Genomic DNA, 22,135 nt, shown 5'->3' on the forward strand with positions numbered 1-22,135 from the left:
AGCTGAAGTGGCTCATGTGGAGTTGATTATGTCTCTGCTCACTTGGCCTTTTTGGAGCCATAACTCCCAGTCACTTCCATTTTCTTCTCTACGTTTGACGCTCCACAGCGAAGGGAAGCGCTTTTGCAGGCAGCAGAGTCAGTTTGTATGCTTGGCTGCTCAGACTGACTCGCAGAGGTGGGGGAGGGGTTGGGAAGTCCGTAGGTGTCAACGTTTTTTAAGTTGTTCTGAATGCTGGCTCGATCATTAAGTGCTCATGAAGTGGGTACTGTGAAGAGCTGCATTTCATACTGAGGAGTCCGAATTCTGGTAAGAAGAAGAGAGTACCACGGGTTATTGACGTGGACCTGGGTGTTTGATGTCCTGCAGCTCTACTTCTGTAAGATTTCTGTGTTCCTCCTCCTGCCTCCCAGCTAGGAGGCAGGTCAGAGAATGCATCACTGTCAATGCACATGACTGCTTTAAGGGATTCTCTAGTTTCTGAAAGAACCGGGCATACCGCCCCCCCCCCCCCCCACTAACCAGCTAACTATATGATGGTATATTTGTTGCATCTGGATTTATGATAGCACTTTCTTTGCCTCTCCTTTTCTCACCCTCCTCCTGCCCACTCCTCCAGTAAAATCACTGAAGGATGGATGCCAGCTGTTACTCTCATTTTCCAAGACCCCATGTGGACAGCATGAAGACTGTCACTGATCAAAGGCTTTAGTGATCACGAAGGAGTCAACAGTTAAGGAATGTGTCTAATTATCCTAAACTGTGGTACCTTTGAAAGATACAGGAGTGTGAAATCCAGTGACATTTTAAACTCTTTTTTAAAAAATTCTGAGTGTTTGATTCCATCCCTGGAATATAATGTTTTGTCTTTTCCTTTTGTGTTAAAAGTTTTTAAATTTTTCAGTAGTGCTGACTATGGGAATTATTTTGAGTGAGGAGTTGCTACCCCTTCAAAATGTGATTTTTCAGGAATCAGCCTGAGGCTCCCCTCCTCAATGGGGAGCGTCAGGTCCGACTGTCTTGCTGTTGCCTCTCAAATCTCTCTTATGCAATTCAGGCTTCTTTCTGCTTGCCTACAAATATCTTTTCTTAAGAGTTCCACCCACGTCCAACCCAACTCATTAGCTCCACACCACCCTCAAAACAACAACAAACCACAGAATACCCTGCTGCTTCTCATGTATTTTCTATCTTAGTAAATGCACGTCATTCACTCACTCACTTGTCCAAGTCAGAAATCTGCAGCCTTATTTCCTTTATTTATGGCCAAAGCAGCGAGGAAACAGAGAAGCAGACAGATAATCGATTCCAAAGGTGTCTAAGAGACGTACTTTCCCAGTGCAAATCATTCAATATCCAAGTACTATTAAGTCTACCTCTTAAATGTCTTTTAAATATGTCCATGTAAAAAAAAAATTTAATCATTTTAATGTATCCCCTGCTATTTCTCTAGTACAGGTCCCCATCTTCTTCCACCACAGACTTCTAACCTCTCTACCTACCTCTCTTCAGCCATTCTCCACATTTTAGCTTAAATGATTTTTCAAAAGCACAAGTCTGATCCTGTCCCTTGCCTGCTTAAAAGCCATTAATACTCTCCTCTGAGGATAAAAACCAAGCCCTGTAACCTGGTTGATATTGTTCTTTATGCTCACGCTTCCACTCACCCCTGTGGCCTTACCTCTCACTACTTACTATCGTCCTGTTCCACACTCCGCTCCAGCCCATACTTCCTGCTCCCTCTACCTCTAATTCTGCACACATGCTATTCCTTCTGCTTGAAATACTCCCCTCCCCTTGCTTTCATCCCTCCCTTGCCCCCTGCCCCTACACTTACATTTGATTCACCTAATCATTGTTTCCTCTGAGAAGTCTTCAGCCCTGAGTCTAGGTTCGTGACCCGTCTGTTTTTCCAGGAAGGATCGCTAAACAGTTTCACTGGTAGAAAATAAATCAACTAAGCAATAAAAACAAATTTGTAGGGCCGGCCCGGTGGCTCAGGAGGTTGGAGCTCTGTGCTCCTAACTCCAAAGGCTGCTGGTTCGATTCCCACATGGGCCAGTGGGCTCTCAAACACAAGGTTGCCGGTTCAACTCCTCGAGTCCCGCAAGGGATGGTGGGCAGCGCCCCCTGCAACTAAGATTGAACACGGCACCTTGAGCTGAGTTGCTTCCCGGATGGCTCAGTTGGTTGGAGCGCAGGCTCTCAACCACAAGGTTGCCGGTTCAACTCCTGCAACTAGCAACAGCAACTGGACCTGGAGCTGAGCTGCGCCCTCCACAACTAAGACTGAAAGGATAACAACTTGAAGCTGAACAGCACCCTCCACATCTAAGATTGAAAGGACAACAACTTGACTTAGAAAAAAATACTGGAAGTACACACTGTTCCCCAATAAAGTCCTGTTCACTTTCCCCAATAAAATCTTTAAAAAAACCAAACAAATTTGTATAGGTGATAAGCAATATTTTGAAAGTAAACAAATGCACTTTGTTCCTAAGTATATTGCAGTGAACTTACTGTGCTCAGCAAAGAAGAAAGAAGGCTTGAAGGTGGTGGCTGGTGAAGGAGGGCTGAGGAGGTCCTTCGAAGGTGTGGAGAGGCAGGAAATAGACTTTCAGACAGGAAGTCCTTTTAAGGCACATAGTTACCTTGCCTTCACATTGCACTTAAAAGCAAACTTTCAGTACACAAATACACCTTTATGGCCAAAGAAAAGCTAACCATGGGAGTGTACCACAACGGGTGGAAATGGTGCACACGCACCTCAGAAAATTGGAGAAAATACTGTCCTCCCTCTCACTTGGTACCTGTACACAAAGCTCCATGTTTTGGGTTCATCCAAATATGGCAGGCTATTCAAATTCTTCATGTTGATATTTTCTGACTAAAATCCATGGTGTCATGGAAACTGGGTGGGTGTGTACCTTTGCCTGAAGCTGTCATGTTAAAGTACAAGTACGACTTTTTAGTTTCTTTATTTTATTTTATTGGGGAAGAGGAATAGGACCTTATTGAGGAACAGTGTGCACTTCAGGACTTTTTTTTTTCCAAGTCAAGTTGTTGTCCTTTCAATCCCAGCTGTGGAGGGCGCAGCTCAGCTCCAGGTCCAGCCGCCGTTGCCAGCTGCAGGGGGCGCAGCCCACCATTCCCCGCAGGAGTCAAATCGGCGACCTTGTGGTTGAGAGCCCACTGGCCCATGTGGGAATCGAACCGGCAGCCTTCGGAGTTAGGAGCATGGAGCTCCAACCGCCTGAGTCACTGGGCCGGCCCAACTTTTTAGTTTCTGATTGAAGTTGTTATACTGAATACAAAGCTGTCCAAAGAGTGGACTCATTTTGCAGGCGCCCTTATGGCAAAAAGTTTAGTCATCCTGTTCGATAAGTCTTGTTTGAATGTCGCCTTCCCTCACCTGACTGTAAGCCTCAGGAAGGCAGGTGTACTATCTGATTTGTTGGTGGCTGAGTTCCCAGGATAGCACGGTGCCTGACACATAGTAGGTAAGCACTGAGCACGGTTTGTGGACTAAAAGGTGAATTCCTCTTCTTTTAACTCTTTTAATACTTTTTACCCTCTTATTGTACTTAGGACACTTTATTCTGAAATTATGTTCACACCTCTTTTCTCAATTAGGCTGCAATGGCCTTGAGTTCAGGAATGATGCCTTCCTCATCTTCCTCATCTTCGTACCCCTCACAGGATCTTGCCCAAAGTTGATGCCCTATGTATAGAATTAATTGATTGAATGAGTATTTCCTGGAAAAAGTAGGTTTCTTGGAGAAGTCTTCAGGAAATGAGGTTAGCTTCTTAGCTAAAGTATTCCAATGTTTAGAATGGAGAAAACTTTGAGGAGATTTAAAGTTGAATGTGATTAAGGTCAAGGTAGTTCAATGAGTTAAAAAGGAAGTGTTTTGTATGTTTGACTTCCCTAATTGAAATTGTGCTGAATTAATCAGTACTTAAAAATAACAAAATTTTTAAGTAGACATATTTTATTTTTTCTTTAGTTATTACAGAAAACTCTTTTTTCCCCCCTCATCAGCTGAGAAATAGCATGTTTTGAAATAGATTTAAAATAAAGATTTTCTTTTTTTTTTTTTAAGGATAGTGGCGATAGTTACAAAACGATATAAATGTACTTAATGCCACTTAGGATCAATTTTTTTAAAGAAGAAAATGTTTTGTGCAGAATAAGGTGCCTTTAAAAAAAGAAACGAACTTAAAGAATTTTCTGTTTTGAAGAACAATACTGACCCCAAAGCCAAGTTTTTGTTCACAAATTAATCACAGTTATTCCCTAAGCCTGAAAGAAAACTTTAAGAAAGTTTGATATAGGGTTTAGGGAGGGGATAATTCAGAGAGACAGCTTTGATCATCCTTAGGAAAGCAAAGGCTTGCTTCAAAAACAAAGGAATCAAATCTAGAAATTCAGGAAAAGACTTTTCCCAAAGGATTATTCTGGCAGCATGTTGAAAAGAGGTTATAAAAGCATTAAGTTCACCACCTGAACAATAAGTTAAGTAAATGTTAGGGAAGTATTTCCTTTCTTATTACCTTTAGCTTCCCTTTGCCAACAGAAATGCTCCTGAGGCTGGGATGGCATAAGAGTACAGTTTGTTATGCAAGACAAATTGCCTTTTGTGTGGATGTGAAGGGCAGGCTTAAAGAAAGCCCTATAATTTAGGAAACGTCAGCTATTCTTGAGGAACTTCAGGCCAGGACTCAAGGAACAGCACTCACGGCATGCGAAAGTGGGGAGCCGGGGAGCCGTCCAGAGATTTTTTTACAGTGTTGAGGAAAGAGTTATCTCTTGAGTTGTAGCTTTAATGGGGTGCTACACTTAGCTGTTCTGATTTTTTTGTACCCGAGTCTTTTTCCTGGAGAGACTGTACTACCAGTTACTTTCTTGGGAGCAAAGTCACCACTAAGCATCTTCTCAGACACTTACATCAGCCCCTCAGAACTGCAGTGAAAATAAAAGAATCATGTTGGCTCTTACCTTCCTCCGATCTGAACTTCCTCATGGTCATGTTCATTTCTTCTGAGACCAGTGAGTTGGATAAGCCTTGACAGTTCTGTTTTTCATACAGGGCATTGAGCGGGTTGCTGCCCAAGTCCAACAGTAAGTAAAAATCAAACCAATGTAAACCCAGTGCTTTGTGCTATCAGTGCTTTACTACTCCAGTAGTTTAGGGAAGTAGAGGTGTACATGTGCTCTATAGACAAGGAAAACATTAGAGGAGGGGAATTAAAGTTTTGAAATGAATGGTAGTTGACTATTTTGAATGCCAGCAAATGTTGCCAAAAAGTGTCTGTTAGCAGTTTTTGCATACAAATTTTTTTTAGAGAAATACATGCTATAAATTAAAATCACACAGTATAACAGTGACCCCTTAACCTACTTTACAATAAATGTTGGGTAAAAAGTAGAGGTTTTTGTGTCCGTGGTATTTTTTGCAGTTGAACGTTTAGATTGACAAGGTTTGATAAATGTGTCCATTCTTTCATTCTTTTTGCAGTTAACTTTTATGTAAATGTAGAATATTGATAGAAAAATCCTTGGTAGATTAGACAGTGAATGTTGTTTTATGCCCTATCAAATAATTTAATTGCTCAAATTCCTATTTTATATCCATATTTTGCTTAGCACCGTGTAAGGATCTAAACCACTGCTGGTTGGTGGGATTCTCCCCACGCAGGGCAGATGGTGGTCGTTGGAGATAGGGTGGTACATGCTGCCATCTTTCTGGAAAACAATCGGGCAGTATATATATTGAGAGTCTTAAAAAGGTTTATACTTCTGGACCCAATAATTCCACTTCAAAATATCTATCCTGAGGACATAATCAGAGTGGTTAAAGATGTGTGGACAAAAACATCCATAGCTTCATTATCTGTAATAGCAAAAAAACGTACACATATATGTGCACATTTATAAAAAAATACAGCGTAACTATCCAAAAGGGAATGGGTAACTAAATTAAAGTACATCCATTCAATAAAGTATCTATAGCTGTTATAAATTATGTTTATGAATAATTTTAGTAAATAAAGAGATCATTAGATAAATGAATAAAGCAGGACTTAAAACTATTGCATATGTTATGATCTCAATTCTGAAAATGTAAACATATATGGAAAGGATTAGGAAATGAATCAAAATATGGATGTGTTATTTAGGTGGTGGAATTTTCATGTTTGCTTTCTTTTTTGTATTTTTATGTATTCCACATTTTCTATACTAAATATGTTTTTTTGTCAGTGAGTATTTGTAGAAACCTCCTGTTAACAATTTTCTGGTTGTGAAAGTAATATTCATTGTAGAATATGTGGGAAAAAACTTGAATATTTTGTTTAAAGTATCACCTGGCATTATGTTAACCTCACGGGTGGTTTAAAAAAATTCTAAGTGAAAAAAGCACTAAAGTCTAAAAAATGACAGTGTGATTTAAATCAGAATTCTATTCCATCTGATATGATTTAAATTAGAACTGTTTTTAATTTTTGCATGAGAATATTTGAATGTTACGTGTGATAGAATGAAGGTCAAACAGCCTTTGCCAAGTAATGTGCCAAGTGATGAGTGGTGGAGTGAGCTGGTTTGCTCTTACACTGGACCTTTCCTCCGCTGGCCACTGCTGCCAGGTCAGAAAAGAGGATAAGACACGGATGGAATAACAACTTTTACACAGAGGAAATTAGGGCTGTTGTCTCCCTTGCCAAGGTAGGGTAAGAAAGCCAACATACAGGTTAAGTCCACTGATCTGTGTGTAAGAAGGTGGCAGTAGCCTCGTTCAGTTGTCGTAAACTTGGCTAAACAAATTGTTCATTTGCTAGAGCAATGCAGGACATACATACTTAGACACACACACACACATAAATATACATATATACATTTTATATAATTATGTATTTATATGTAGGTGTTAGAAATATATATGTTAAAATTCATAAATATATGTTTTACAATAACTTAGTCAAATACGGTTTCCTTTTTTGACAAAGATAGTACTTTTAAAAAAATCACATAGCACTGAACAATTTTCCAGTAGTGCTAATGGATATACCCTGATTTATACATCAGTGAACCTTCCTTGTGGTCAGTGATGTTTATTTGCGAGGTTGGACCTGGGTTGCTCTTGGTAGCTGCTGAATATAATTTCAAACTACCTGACCCATGTAGCAATAGAACCCAGGGCCTTGCTCTCCTTATCACAGTTCTCTAACAAACTGAGCAAGCTTGCCGTGGATAAATATAAACCAAGTCAACAGAATTTAGTAAATGACTGTTATGGTCATAAGTTCTTTCCAACCTCGAAAATCACCTGGCAGTGCGTTACGAGTAACCTAATAGAAAGATAGAATTAAGAGATATCCTTGTGTGCTAATATTTAGGTAGCAATAATGAGCTGTGAAAATTGAAAGGACAGCTGTAAAGTCAGTCAGTAGATCATGTGCTAGGGTTAAAGTTGACTCAGGAATTTGTTTCACTGCTTTTCAATAAATAAATAGTTGAGGAAAGATTTGGCAAAAGGAAGAGACTCCTTGTCCTCATTCTCTCAGGAAAGTGGCTCCTGTTAACAAGTTATTTGAATGTTTACTTTGCTTTGACTGCTTAGCGGTGGTGTGTCAGTTCTTACCCTCGAACCAAGTGAGAATTCAAATAAACCAAAAAAAAAAAAAAAAAAAGTTTTCACACAGCTGGCCCCTTCTTCCAACGAGTGGTCCCAAAATATCCTCTCCAGTTTTTAAAAAGAGCTCAGCAGAAAAAGTGTAAAAGGCAGCCCGTGATCTGATAAGTCTGTGATCGAGATAAAGTTGAATTTGCTCTGTGTAGATTTTGGAGTACTTGGCATAGAGAAGTAAGCAGATACTGGGAGGTAATTGTTTGATTTATTCAGAGCCATACATAGGTGCCTTGCTGCGTATCACTACCCACCTCTGTCAGTGGTAGAATTAGCCTTTCTTTGCATACATGAATATGTGCATGAAATTCTCATTTCTGAAATGTTATTGCTATAGCTCTGTCATTACATTTTGTTGTATTCCGTAGTCACAGATTTCTGTGTCCAGCCCTGGCCAAGCAGGAATACGGGGAGAATTTGCAGACATAATGACCACTCTTTGGATCCTGAGCCTAGCATGGTGCCTGGCATATGATAGGCACCTACTATATTGTCTTTTTGGTGAATCTTAAAATCATACATATGAATGAATAAAAAAATATAGCTAGATTATACTGAATCCAGATGAGATGACAGTTCTCATTTTTTGTTTTTTTTAATAAATTTTATTGGGGAATAGTGTGTTGCTCTAGGCCCCATCAGCTCCAAGTTATTGTCCTTCAATCTAGTTGTGGAAGGCACAGCTCAGCTCCAAGTCCAGTTGCTGCAGATGGCACAGCCCACCATCCCATGCGGGAATGTTCTGAACCAGCAACCTTGTTGTTTCAGAGCTCGCACTCTAACCAACTGAGCCATCAGGCTGCCCCAGACAGTTCTCATTAAATACTACTCTTTAAGGTACTTCTGGAAATTGCATTATGTTAAGGTCTTCCTTTCATGTTAAAAAACATCTATTAGGTACCTATTTTTTGCTAGGTGTTAGAATTTACAAAGTTGAATATGTCACTCTTGTCTTCAAAGAGGACATAGTTATATAACCAGATCCACTGCAGAACAGAGTAATGAGTGCAGTGGTAGTTAGCTTTCCAAGGTGTAGAGGGAGCACAGAGAACAAAGAATGAACCTTATCTGGAGGATGGCATGGACGTTAATTTTGCTTTTTCATCTTGTTCATCGTCCCTCTCTTCCACTAGTATGTAAGGTATACATTTTTTTATTTTTTATATATATATATTTTAAATTGCTGTATATCCCCAGCTCATAGAATAATACCTAGCATATAATAAGCATTAAATAAACATTTATTGTCTGAATGATTTTCCTTCCAAAAGGAATTTACCAATTATATTTCCACCAACAATATATCATAGTGATTTTTACTCACATCCTTACCACTGCTGAGCTTTGTGAAATATTTTCAGCTTTGCTAAATTGTTATACTCTATATATTTTTTAAAAACCCACACAAACAAACCTTCCCTTGACTGCCATTCGTCTCTAGTAGCTTCCCCTATTTTTCTGCTGCCTTTGTAGAGCAAAACGCCGCTCTCTTCGCATCCTCCCTTCCTGTTCTGTCATAAACCGATCATCAGTCTCTGTTTGTTCTCCATTGAAACCACTCTTGTCAATATCACCAATGAACTTCATCATGCTTTTCTGATGGTGTCTCATCTTACTCTACTCCTCAGCCGTGTTCGAGAGAGTTAATGGCACTTCTAGAAATATTTTCCATTTTTCTCTCTGGAATACAACACGTCCCTGGATTTCTCCCAGTTTCATTGATGACTTCTTCTCAGTCTCCATTGCTCCTTCCTCCTTCCCTATTCAGTCTCTGAAGGTTGGAGGGTCCAGAGTTCCTACCTGGTCTCTCTTCTCCTCTCTCATTTTCCTTAGAGAGAGCTCAGACAATGCCATGGCTTTGCTAGTCTAACATCTGCACTTCCAGCTCCGACTTCTCCCCACAGCTCCAGACTCCTACATGCAGTTGTTGACTTGGCAGTAGTACTTGGATGGCTAATTGACATTTCAGATTTACCTTGGCCAAAACAGCACTGTTTACCTTCTCTTTAGTGTCTCCCTCTCTTCAGTCTTCCCCGTTTCGGTAAACACGGCTATCATTTATCCTGCTCCACCAAAACTGAACTTATCCTTAACACATCTCTTTATCTCTCAATCTATATTCCAGCCTTCGGCAAATTTTGTTGGTTCTCGCTTTAGAATATGGTCTGAATTGAATTTCTTTTCACCACCTCCACTGTTGACTCACTAGTCTAAGCCAGCACATGCTCAGCTGTCTCCTGAGTGGTTACACTACCTCGACTTGGTCTCCCTCTTCCATTCCCACCCCACGTCAGTGTAGTCCCCACCAGCCAGTAATCTTTTTAAAGCACAAATGAGATTCCATCACTCGCTTTCTCTAAGTCCTCTAAGGACTTGCTATTACATTGAGAATACATTCCAAAATCTTTTTTTTAATTTATTTTTTTTAATTAGAGTGGACATACAGTATTAGTTTAGGTGTGTAACATAGCGATTAGACATTTATATACCTTATGAAGTGAGCACCCCACTAAGTCTAGGACCCACCTGGCACCATACATAGTTATTACACTATTATTGACTATATTCTCTATGCTGCACTTTACATCCCCGTGACTATTTTCATAACGAGCAAGTTGTAGTTCCCTTTCACCTTTTCACCCAATTCCAAAATCTTCAGCATGGCTTTGGAAGCTGGGTAGGATCTGGCCCAGCTTTCCTCTGTGCTCTTTTTCTGGTGCATCCCTCTCTCACCACACAGTGGTCTTTGGATGTTCTGCCCACATGCCAAGCTCTGTCCCAACACAGGCCTGCATTTGGTACTCGCTGTTTGACCAATCCATGAGCCTGCATCCCCCATCTGAAAAAAGGGAAGAAAACCAGTAGTTCCTATCTCACGGGATTGTTGTAAAGATGAAGTTAATATATTAAAAGCGCTGAAATGGTGTCTGGCACATACTAAGCACTATAAATTAGCTATTATTTTGTTGTTTGTGTTACTGTTTCTGTTTTAAGGAATGTGGAGAAAGAATGCATTTTCTGTTGTGTCATAGATGCTTGTAGGATGTACAAACAAATGCACTACAGTCTGTTAAATGTATTCATTTGGAATGATGGATTTGGTTATAAGAGGCATTCTCGTACCTTGGAAGAAGGAGCAAAACTTCTAGCTGTAACTTAGTGTCTAGAGATTAGTTTGAGAATTGGAAAAATACAGATCATTCAGTGCCTTGTGTTTGACGCACTCTGTCAAGACTTTCAGCATAGATGGCAGCCATCACGCGCATAACTCTACTGGCCACTCAGATCAAAGAGTTCCACTGTTTTTGTGATTTAGGTTTTCTTTTCTTTGAATGTCTTTCAGTGAGCTGAGGCCTGGGGTTTGCTCTGGAAGTCTGTCCTGCCCCCTTCTGTAATCTGGCGCTATGCATCCACATCCTGGACCCTTACGGACACGGTTGTATGTGACTCTTTGGATTCTGTGCTCTTCTGTGAGTTCAGGTAAGAGGCGAAGAATAGTCGTGCTTTCGCTGTAGCTTTCCCTCATCTTCATCTTATAAGAAACAAACTTCGACTTCAGTGTTTTGCGGGTGGTTATGGTTTCTAAAGACGCGTAAGATTGTTTGACCAGCTGAATGATTTTGAAACTGATTAACTTGGGATCTCTTAGTGCTTCTTGGGCATTAACAGGCTTTCCCATCGTTGTCGTCATAATTTATTCCTTTTGTTGCCTTAAAAATAAATATTTTCTGATGGTGCTTTTTTCAGTAAGATGATGTGTTCCAAATTTCTGAATTTGGAAATTATAACAGGAGTAAAATGCTGACTACATACCACCAAAGAGACATTTTAGAGTCAGCATGTGACAGCACTCAACTTGGAGTGCGAGAACTTGGTTCAAATCCCAGGTCTCTCATGACCTTGCCTAATTTATCATCTAACTCTTTGCGCTACTGAAAAGCTTAAATGTGTTTATTGTTAAATGTGTATATAAGCCTGACCCTAATCCATGGCCCACATGCATTTCTTTTTATTTTAGATTTGGGTAAAAATTTATATATAAGTATATACAAGTACAGTGATGTTTATTCATTAAGTAATATGTATTTATTTTCTCTGTTGAAAATACAGTCTAACTATATTATACTCAGTAAGGGAAGAATTGATTTAATGGCTTTATTTCTCTTTTTGTTTTGCTAAACAACAACCTCAGATTTAGTCAAGCGAGGCACTTCCCTTAATCTTCATTTCTAATAAAATACCTGTAAAAATAGATTTAATAATGTATTGGTTTTTCTGAAAAAGTATTTTATTCTGGCATATTAACAGCATTCCTGTTCTCCGCCCTCTTTTTTGGGTGGAAGTGAGGGCTCTGTTTTGATACTTAAGTGCAAGAACCCTCCTTCCCCAAGTTCCTGGAGGACTTGACATAAGAAATGAAATTATTCCAAACACCAAATAAAAATAGTAAGAGTGATACTCTATTTAGTCTTATATACACAAAAGGACAGACTTTGTAGTTCTGTGTGGCTTTCTAACTTTCTACTTCTGCTTTCTTAAAAGTTGAACATTATTTTGTATTAAAGGGAAGTAGAAGTACCATAGCCTTATTCGTAAAATAACGTGCTCTTAAAGTCAAATCCTGTTGGTACTATGGGAGAGAATTCTTTTTATTTTGAAAGTCATCTCTGCTTTTTCAGATTTTTAACTTCCATTTCTTAAAAGCTACTTCGTTAAGAAGAGCAGTTTGCCATTTCTCATTTGTTTGAGTTATATCATAAGGATTCGCATCTATTCTATCCTAATTGTCAAGTCCCAGGTTAACATGTTGCCTTTTTCTTCCAAAACTGGGCTTATAAGACCTAGAACCTTTGCAAGCCGTAAGAACCATGACATTCATAGATAAAGTAAGGGATTGCATTTAGTCACATAGATTCAGATGAAATGTATTTAATGTACTCTCCTTTGTCTTTCCCCTTCTCTCCCATTCTTCCCACCCTTGGTACGTGGGAAATGTTCCTTTGTAGACTTGGCACCTTATTTTATTTCTGAGCCACTGTCTGCTGTCCAGAAACTTGGTGGGCCTGTAGTCCTCCATTGTTCTGCTCAACCCGTGACCGCTCATATCACATGGCTGCTCAATGGACAGCGATTGGATAGAAACTTGGCGCAGATTAAGGTTCATCAGGGGACTTTGACTATCCTTTCTCTGAACCCCTCCCTCTCGGGTCACTACCAGTGCATTGCCAACAATAGCATCGGTGCAATTGTGAGTAGCCCTGCAACAGTATCCACTGCAGGTGAGTTTAATTGTGTTCTGTTGTTTATGGTTTTCCCTGAAATCACTGTTGGTACTTGCATTTTTGAATAGTGGGAAGAGCATGGGTTTTGGAGGAAGACACACAGAGGTCTCATCCCAGCCTTGACTCTTGCTGTGTGTTTAACTTGGGGAAATGTACTTGAACCTCTGTGCCTAGCCAGGTGCCTTCCTCTCTAATGAGGGTATGGAAGTGATTTTTTTTCACAGTTAGGACAGTTTTCTAATGTGAATTCTGAATTTCTTTGTGAGTATTGGAAAGTCCTTAATATGAGCAGCAACAAAAAAGCTATTGTCTACTTTAACACTCAGTTATTTTATGCAGTTCTTTATCTTTCACATCTAATTGTTTTATTTGCCTTGATTACTGAGTGATATTAATTTATTTAATTGAAACCAGGCTAAAGAAACAGGAAAATAATAACTGACTGTAAAGAAAGGAATGTGGAGCATTGAATTTAGGGGAAATCTGGAATGCGTGGTGTTCTTAGTACGTTTGAGCCATCTGCCTTTCAAATGCTGATGGCTTCCAGTAATGGAAAACGTCTTTGCAAGGGCACCCCTATTTACAGAACAAATCTGGATTCCCCAGCAGTAGTGAGTTTGTCATAACTGAGAAGAGTAAATGTTTTTGTACAGCTGTGACCCATGGACAGCTCCAAAACACACAACTGGAGGGCTGAATTCCTAGCGGCAGGCTGCTGAATGCTTTCAGCTTTGGAGATAATAGAGCCCATCCATGCAGACTCCGTCTGTAGTAAACTTAACCTGAGAGGAACTAAGTTAGTCTAGTCAGATAATTCAAACGATATATGGCTTTGTTTTTCAATGTCCTAGGTTCACTCCTGTAAACCATTTTATTGCAATATGAGTAGCTACACACAGAATGATGATATATAGGGAAAGTCAGTTTTGATGAGGAGCTGGATTGAAAAGGACTGATCTCCACAGAATGGAGGGAGCAATTATGCTTTATACCGTGTTTCCCCAAAAATAAGACTGAGTCTTATATTAATTTTTGCTCCAAAAGATGGATTAGGACTTATGTTCAGGGGATGTCATCCTGAAAAATCTTGCTAGGGCTTATTTTCCGGTTAGGTCTTATTTTCGGGGAAACGCGGTAGTTCTCCCTAATGCTTCAAGAGCAGTTTGCTTTTTTGTAGTCTTCTGGAAAGGGGTGTCATGACTTAGCTCCAGCCCTCTACCGTGCACCTCTACCCTCACTCCTTTCTGAGATAAAAAGATCGTGCTCCGCTATGAACTGGGATTGGCTGCCACAAACGGCCGTGTTGCAGATGTTGTTTCTAGTTTTTAAATTTCCTTTGGGAAAGAGAGTTCAAATTTACATTTATTTTCTTATCTATTTATTTATTTATTTTAGTTCTTGGTGATTTTGGTTCATCAACAAAGCATGTTATTACAGCAGAAGAAAAAAGTACTGGTTTTATTGGCTGCAAGGTACCAGATAGTAACCCTAAAGCCGAGGTGCGCTATAAAATCCGAGGAAAGTGGCTGAGACATTCCACAGGTGAGAGTTTTTATGAAAAGCCATTGGCACCCACAGGTCAAATGTTCATTAAACAGTCAACTATTAAGCTCTGTGTGCTGGGGACTGTGGATACAAAAATACATAAGATACATTGTCTCCATTCACAGAAGTCAAGTGGAAAAGACTAGAACAAATGGTTACACTGTAGAAATGATATTTCATACTCCCAGGGCTCACCCCCTGGACTCACTCAGGTCTCTACTCAGATGGACCTTCTTCTGAGAAGACTGCCCTCAGGGCCCTTTCTAAAATAATACGCCCTGTTACTGTCTGTCCCTTGTATTCAGCTTCTTGTTTTTTCTTTTTTCCCCCTATAGCATTGTGTTATAAATATTTTTGTTTGCTGGTTTGTTATTTACCCCTTTCTCTGCCACCCCCAGTCTCCGCACTGGAATGTCAGCTGCGTGAGTGTAGGGCCTTTTTCTGCTGTCTTCATTGCTTATCACTTGTTGAGAAAAAAAAAAAAAAACATGAATGAACAGACATGACTGAATGCTGGGTGACCAGTGCTATAGGTGTGGGTTTGTCCCAGGTGGTAGCTCTGGTTATTGTACCTTTGTCTAAATGTGCTTCTCCGGCTTTCAGTGTACCCAGCCAGTGATCTGTTGTCAATTGTTTCTGAAGGGCTTGATTTTGTTAATCTAGTACGATTGACTTTGTTTGCCTTGACTTTCCCTTTCCTTCGTTTAATGAATTTTCTCCAATTGCTCATTGGCTGCTGGTCTTATGTCTAACTTTAAAGCATAACTATCAGCCTTGATTAGTTTTAATGGGTGTTTTTCATAAAGAGAGAGGCCTAACTGTGTTCCCTTCCTTCCTCAGAGAATTACTTAATCCTTCCATCAGGAAATCTTCAGATTTTGAATGTATCCTTAGAGGACAAGGGATCATATAAATGTGCAGCCTTTAATCCTGTCACACATGAATTAAAAGTCGAACCCATTGGCCGAAAGCTCCTTGTGAGTCGTAAGTATTTGGGAGGATAAAGGTAACTAGGAGACATCCTCACAAGCATTCCTCGTAGGAAGTTGAGAGTTGAGTTTTTTCTAGATCCTTTTTAGCATAAGAAATTAGTATTATAAAAATTAAATACATACATGTATTATAGAATAGTGCTGTACAGGTTTTAATGATTCTTTAGCGGAGAATTTTGGTCAAGATCACAGATTGGAATACATATGGAAAACTGCCCTTTGCTCAAATAAAAAGAAATTATAGAGAAAATATAACTTTATATCAGTGGTGACCAAGTGGGTGGCTAACTGAATTATGAAAAAAGCATGTATCTGTTCTCTTCCAGATTGATAAATTATAAGCTGAGTTTTAGATTATGGTAGTTGAGTCGAGGTGGCACCAATAGACAAAGCTCAATCAAGTAGTAGTTCCTGGTCTTGGTGAGAATTCTCCGTTTCTAAACTGCTAATTCGGATGTAGCCTAAAGGATCACCAACTCATTTAATTTTAATTCTCTACTAAAAATGATTTAGCTGCCCGGTAGGACCTTGTAGTGTAAAGAAGAATAAATGGGAAGGTGGACAAGCTCACAAATTTGCTAAGGAAGCGATTGGACTTGAAAACTTAATGGTAATTTTTTGTTTTCTCTTTTTTTCCCCAGCCCCTTCTTCAGATGATTTTCACATTCTCCACCCCACCCTTTCACAGGCATTAGCTGTGCTTTCTCAGAGCCCTGTAACCCTGGAGTGTGTGGTGAGCGGGGTCCCAGCTTCTCAAGTGCACTGGCTGAAGGATGGTCAGGACGCCATGGCGGGAAGCAGTTGGAGGAGGCTGTATTCTCATCTTGCCACAGATAGCATCGAGCCAGTGGACTCTGGGAACTACTCGTGTATGGTGGGAAGCAAGTCTGGAGACATAAAACACGTCACTTACATGGTTAATGTACTTGGTAAGATGGCACTTAACATGTTGTTTTAAGGTCAGGCTATTTTTCTGGTCTAACTGATGTTTGAATGGAAGATCTGTTTGTGAAGTGTGAACGAAATAAACTAGGGATATCTACACCAGTAGACAGAGCAAGGTTCATTTTCCTAAAGGACTGCTGAATTAGGCAGTATTTCTAGGTGTCGCGGAGCAGTTCACCTGGGACGTTCTTGGGACCCTCACCCCAACCTGGTTATGTAGTGCAGAGCTTGCTTGCTCTTCCTTAAATGACACGGAGGAAAGACTGGAATTCGGTAGAAGATTCCGGGCTGTGTCACGTATAGTATCCAGTAGTAAGTAGTCACTAAGGCAGAATACTGACTAGAAAATATCACCTCAGAAAGAAATCTATTTCTTTGATTTTTTCCTTTTGGAATGCTTTCACTATACCTGGCGCACAAAATCTGCATTATTTTCACATTTCTCTGTATACTCTCTAGCTCCAAGCTGTTCCTTTCTTTTCTTCCAGCTACCTATCTCACTATCATGTGCAGCGCCAGAAAGTGTTTTCCTTTCTCAAACCAGGTTTTCATGAAAACCAGAATAAAATAGGTAGTAAGTGGTTTCATTGTTAACGCAGTTTTGTAAGCCTGCTTATGTTAATTGCAACAAGGGCCTGATGTAGGTTACACTGGAGTTCATGTAAGTGCATGGCAAGTGGGCTTTAAAGTTTAATGATCATTAGGACTAGATTAATATGCGTAATCATTTAATTTGGGCATATGTTATAAACGTCGATAAAAGATGTGCTTTGTCTAGGGAAAAACTCACTTGATGGATATTAAAGGAAGTTTGCCCAGTATACACATAACCTCAAAACTGACCATAAAAAGAATTTAACTTCTGAATAAGCATTCTTCTGTTTTGGCTCTTGTGTAGTGTGAAATCTGGGAAACTATTACTTTATTTCAAACAAGTAACCTGAAACTAATGCTAAGAGAAGCCCAAGATTAGAAACTCTGTGTGTGTGCATGTGTGTATTTGTGTGTGTATTGAGGGAGTCAAGTGGGTGGGGAGATGTATTAAAAAGAGATTATAACATATTAGTAACATATGGTTTGCCCTATTAGGGGAAAGTTAAAATGCATTTCTAATTTTTTTTGACCATAGCAGATGGGAGAATGTGAGTAAACATTACAATTTGGTTTTAACTAGTTACTGGCAGAGAGAAGATGTTACATGACTCATGTGATAATATATGTTTTGTTTTCAGAACATGCTTCAATTTCTAAAGGACTGCGGGATCAGACAGTGTCTCTGGGTGCCACAGTACAATTTACTTGCGAGGTGCATGGGAACCCAGCCCCCAACTGTACCTGGCTTCATAATGCACAGCCTGTTTCTCCTTCCCCACGACATCTAACTGCAGGAACTGGATTGAAAATCACTGGTGTTACCATAGAAGACTCTGGGCTGTATCAGTGTGTCGCAGATAATGGGATTGGATTTATGCAGTCTACTGGGAGACTTGAAATTGAAAAAGGTAGGCCATGTAATTATAGTAAATTTTAGTTTATAGATAGGCTTTTGTTGTGGCTAAAATTTAAAGGGAATGATCCTCTCACCGTAACAGAACTGTGTTCATGTTTCACGGTCCTTTCTAGTTGCAAGTAGGTATGTCCACGAAGAGGCAGCTTTATTTAATCAAGCTCTTTAAATCATTTTGAAAAATATTTTTCAACAAATACAATATAGTTTAAAAGGTACATGGTAAAAGTCTCTCACTTCTATTCCCTAGCCAGCCAGATTTCTCTAGGACTAATGAGTTGTATCAATGTTTTGAATATTCTTGTATGTACATACATAGTTACACACAACATATGTGTATATGTGTTTAATAACAATATCTTTTTTTTTACATAGTGGTAACATTTTTTACCTTGAATTTTTCACTTAACATATCTCTTGGATACCTTTACCTATGGCACATTAAAGAGTACTTTCATTCCTTTTTAAAAATGGCTGCTTATTAATATTCCATTATAGAGTTGTAATGATTTGACCAGTACCTTATTGATGGCTGTTTCTAATGTTTTGCTTTTATAAGGAGCTCTACAATGATGTCCTTCTACATAGATTATTTTGCACATGTGTGAATATCTGTAAAATAAATCCCTAGAAATGAACTTGCTTAATAAAAGCATATATGCATTGGTAATTTTGATCACTGAGTTGCTCTCCAAAACTGTTACCAGTTTACATTCCCACCAGCAATGTGTAACTGCCCGTTTCCTCATATCCTCACCAAGGCAGAGTATTGTCAATTTTTTTTTAAATATTTGCTAGTCTGATAAGTTAAAAAAAAAGTACCTTTTGATCTGTATTTTATTATGAGTGATGTTGGGACTCTTTTCATGTGTCTAGGAGCCATTTGAATTTGCTCTCCTGTGTATTCATTGTTCATTGTCTTTTGTCCATTTTAAAAATTAGGTTTGTTCTGTTTTCTTATTGATTGATAGTTCTTTATATAGTAGGGAAATCAATCTTTTGTCTATGAGTTATAAATACTTCAAATTTCAAAGAATCACTATGATACAAATCAGTTCTCTGACCTTTGTGCAATTAATTAAGAAGTTAATAACAAAAATATTTTTAAATCAGCATGTATTTGGAAATTTAAAATTATACTTCTCAATAGCTGGATCAAAAATGTCATACTGGAAATTTAAAATACTTTGAATGATAATGAAGGTGCCACAGATCAAATTGTGTGGGATATAGCAAAAATGGAACTTAGAAGGCAACTTATAGCCTAAATGCTTATAAAAGAAAATTAATAAGACTGAAAATTAGTGAGCTAAGTAAAACAATAGAATAGATTTTAAGAAAGCAGAAGAAAGGATATAATAAAGATCAGGGCAGAAATCAAATAAATAGAAAATGAAGATAAAGTAGAGAGGCTCAGTACAGGCGTGCCTCGTTTTATTGCACTTCGCTTTACTGAACAAATGTTGTGTTTTTTCCACAAATTGAAGGTAAGACCCTCCACCAGGAAAAGATCACGACTTGCTTTATTGTGATACTGGCTTTATTGTGGTGATCTGTGACCGAGCCCACAGTACCTCGGAGGCATGCCTGTCAAGATAAAAGTTGGTTCTTTGTAAAGTCTAATAAAATGGAAAAATCTTTGGCAAAATACAAATAAACAATATTAGGAGTAAAAAGTCCAAGTCTTGTAGAGATTAAAAATAGTAAGACTGTGATAAACTTTATGTCAGTAGTTTACATATGTAGACAGAAATGGACAAATTGTTAGGAAAACTATAACTTAGTAAGGCTGACTTAAAGAAATAAAAAGTAACAGACCATTCCAAATATTACACAGACTTTTCCAGAGAAAAGAAAAAAAATGGGAACTCTAATTGGTATAATTTTGATTCCAAAATCACCAAAAAAAAGGTATGAGAAAGGAAAATTGAAAACCAGTCTCATTTATGAACATAGATGCAAAAATCCTAGATAAAATATTAACAAGCAATCAATATATAGAAAAGGAAATACATCTTGACTAAGGAGTTATCCCAGGAATCAACCAGAAAATTTAAAGTGTCATTCATTCTTTTTATTGAATAAAGGAGAAAAACAATGAATATCTCAATAGAAGCAGGGAAACATTTGTCATAATTCAGTATCCATGTTAGACACTTAGAAAAATAGAAATAGAGGGGAACTTTCTTAACTTGATAAAGAGTATCTAACAAAAACTTATAGGAGACATCACTTTTAACATTGAAATGTTAGAAGCATTCCCTTTAAAACCTTCCATTTATCATCATACTGGAGAGTCTAAACCAGCACAGAACAACAAGAAAAAGAAATAAATAAATTAATTTTAAAAAAAAAGAAAAAGAAATAAAACAATGTAAGGATAAGGAAAAAAACACCAAATTGTTATTAATTTAGAGCTACTATGATTGTCGACATGGATTATAATCTTCAATAGTTTGCTAGCAAATTATCAGAAATAATAAGAGCATTTAGCAAATGGCTGGATGAAGACCAATAAACAAAAATTTGTTGCCTTTCTGTATACCAATGTATTAGCCAGGTTTCTCCAGAGAAATAAAACCAACAGAATGTATAAAATATACATAAGGGAAATTTGGTATAGGAATTGGCTCACACAGTTATGGCGGTCATGAAGTTCCAGGGTCTGTCCTCTGTAAACTGGAGGAGGAAAGCCGATGGTGTAATTCAGTTGGGGGGAGGGTGTGCTTATGGTGTAAGTTTTGACCTAAATCCAAAAACCCGAGAACCAGGAGCGCTAATGTCCAATGTCCAAGGACAGGAGAAGACAGATGGCTCAGTTCAAGCAAAGAGAAAATTTGCCCTTCCTCCGCAATTCTGTTCCACTGGGCCCTCAAGAGATTGGATGGTGCCCACCCACTTTGGGGAGGGCCATTGCTATATGCAGTTCGCCAATTTAAATGCTATCTTTTCCAGGAGCACCCTCACAGACACACCCAGTTACCTGGGTATCACTTACCTAGTCAGGTTGACACATAAATTTAACCATTACAACCAGCAACAAAGTAGAGTTTAAAGGTGACCTTTATATTAGCAACATTAAAAAACCCCAAGTACGTAGAAAAATATACCAGTTCATGGATACCAAAATTTGTTAATATGCTGTTGTCAGATCTTTCGAAAATCTTTCTCTAGATTTATGTAATTTCGATTAAAATTCTATCAAAATATTTTGAGGACCTTGACAGACTGATTCTAAAATTTATATGAATGAGCAAAGGCCTGAGAATAGATAAGACACTCTAAAAGAAGAAATATAATGTGGGGGACATGTGGCCGTGCAGCAGCCTACCCGTCTGTCTCCTTGTACCTGCCCCCAAAGAAAGGAGAGTCTGTGAGACGGATCCTTTCAGGGACCTTGCTTCACCTTTGTGTTTGCACCTCATGTCTCCCTGTTTGGCCCCAAAAAGATGGCTGGTCAGCCAATGATGAGTAAGATTCCCCACGGAGCGGACTGCTCAAGCCAGGCGCAGTCGAGTGGGGACCAGCAGGAGAACCTACGGAGTTCGGAGTTCGTATAGGTGGGCACAGCCCCCCACCTTCCCCCGGCTAAGGAGTGCCTCAGCCTCTGTGGCTGCATTCCTTCCCACAACCTGCAGGGAAAGTGACTCAATGGTGTGCTCTCCATCTATTCATATGCATATAGGTTTGTCCCTTGGGGAAGTACAAACATCCTGAGACTTACTGTTCTGCTGCCTGCAGGCAAGGGTGATTGGCTTGAATCACTTTCCTATTATGATGTGTAGGACTCACAGATCTTGAGATTGACAAGCTTTATCTCCTTTGCTTCCCCACCTAACTAATAAAAGCTAATGCATAGGCCCGATTTGGGGCATCCAGTCCTTGAGACTGGGGGTCCCTTGGCCCTGTTTATAATCTATTCATGACTACTGTCTTTTTTTAACCCTGCGCTGCCCTCCTCGTTCCCCACAACTCTCCTTGCTTGGGATGCGACAGGAACATACTTTACCAGATACTAGAACATGTACAAAAATTTGTAATCATTAAGGCAGTCTTGTTTTGGTGTAGGAACAAATAGACTCTTAGAACAAGACAGAGACTGCTGAAAGGACATTTGTACTTAACGACTTGACTAAGTGGCATTGCAGATCACCAAGGGAAGGATATCCATGGCAAGTT

At 39.1% G+C, this 22,135-nt stretch overlaps 1 protein-coding gene across 3 annotated transcripts in view; it reads left to right on the plus strand.

Annotated features, from left to right (window-relative positions):
* CDON (cell adhesion associated, oncogene regulated) overlaps window positions 1-22,135 on the plus strand; it is a 95,160-nt gene that overhangs the window by 22,408 nt on the left and 50,617 nt on the right. For all 3 annotated transcript variants that reach the window (XM_074321820.2, XM_019710508.3, XM_074321819.2), the window contains exons 2-7: window positions 11,029-11,165; window positions 12,692-12,964; window positions 14,363-14,509; window positions 15,353-15,496; window positions 16,146-16,433; window positions 17,682-17,951. In XM_074321820.2, the coding sequence (XP_074177921.2) occupies window positions 11,090-11,165; window positions 12,692-12,964; window positions 14,363-14,509; window positions 15,353-15,496; window positions 16,146-16,433; window positions 17,682-17,951 (1,198 nt within the window). In that variant the 5' untranslated portion in view covers window positions 11,029-11,089. The remainder of the gene's footprint in view (window positions 1-11,028; window positions 11,166-12,691; window positions 12,965-14,362; window positions 14,510-15,352; window positions 15,497-16,145; window positions 16,434-17,681; window positions 17,952-22,135) is intronic.

This window comes from Rhinolophus sinicus, chromosome 9 (assembly GCF_057876585.1).
Source record: "Rhinolophus sinicus isolate RSI-liver-muscle chromosome 9, RSI-T2T, whole genome shotgun sequence".
Lineage (NCBI taxonomy): Eukaryota > Metazoa > Chordata > Mammalia > Chiroptera > Rhinolophidae > Rhinolophus > Rhinolophus sinicus.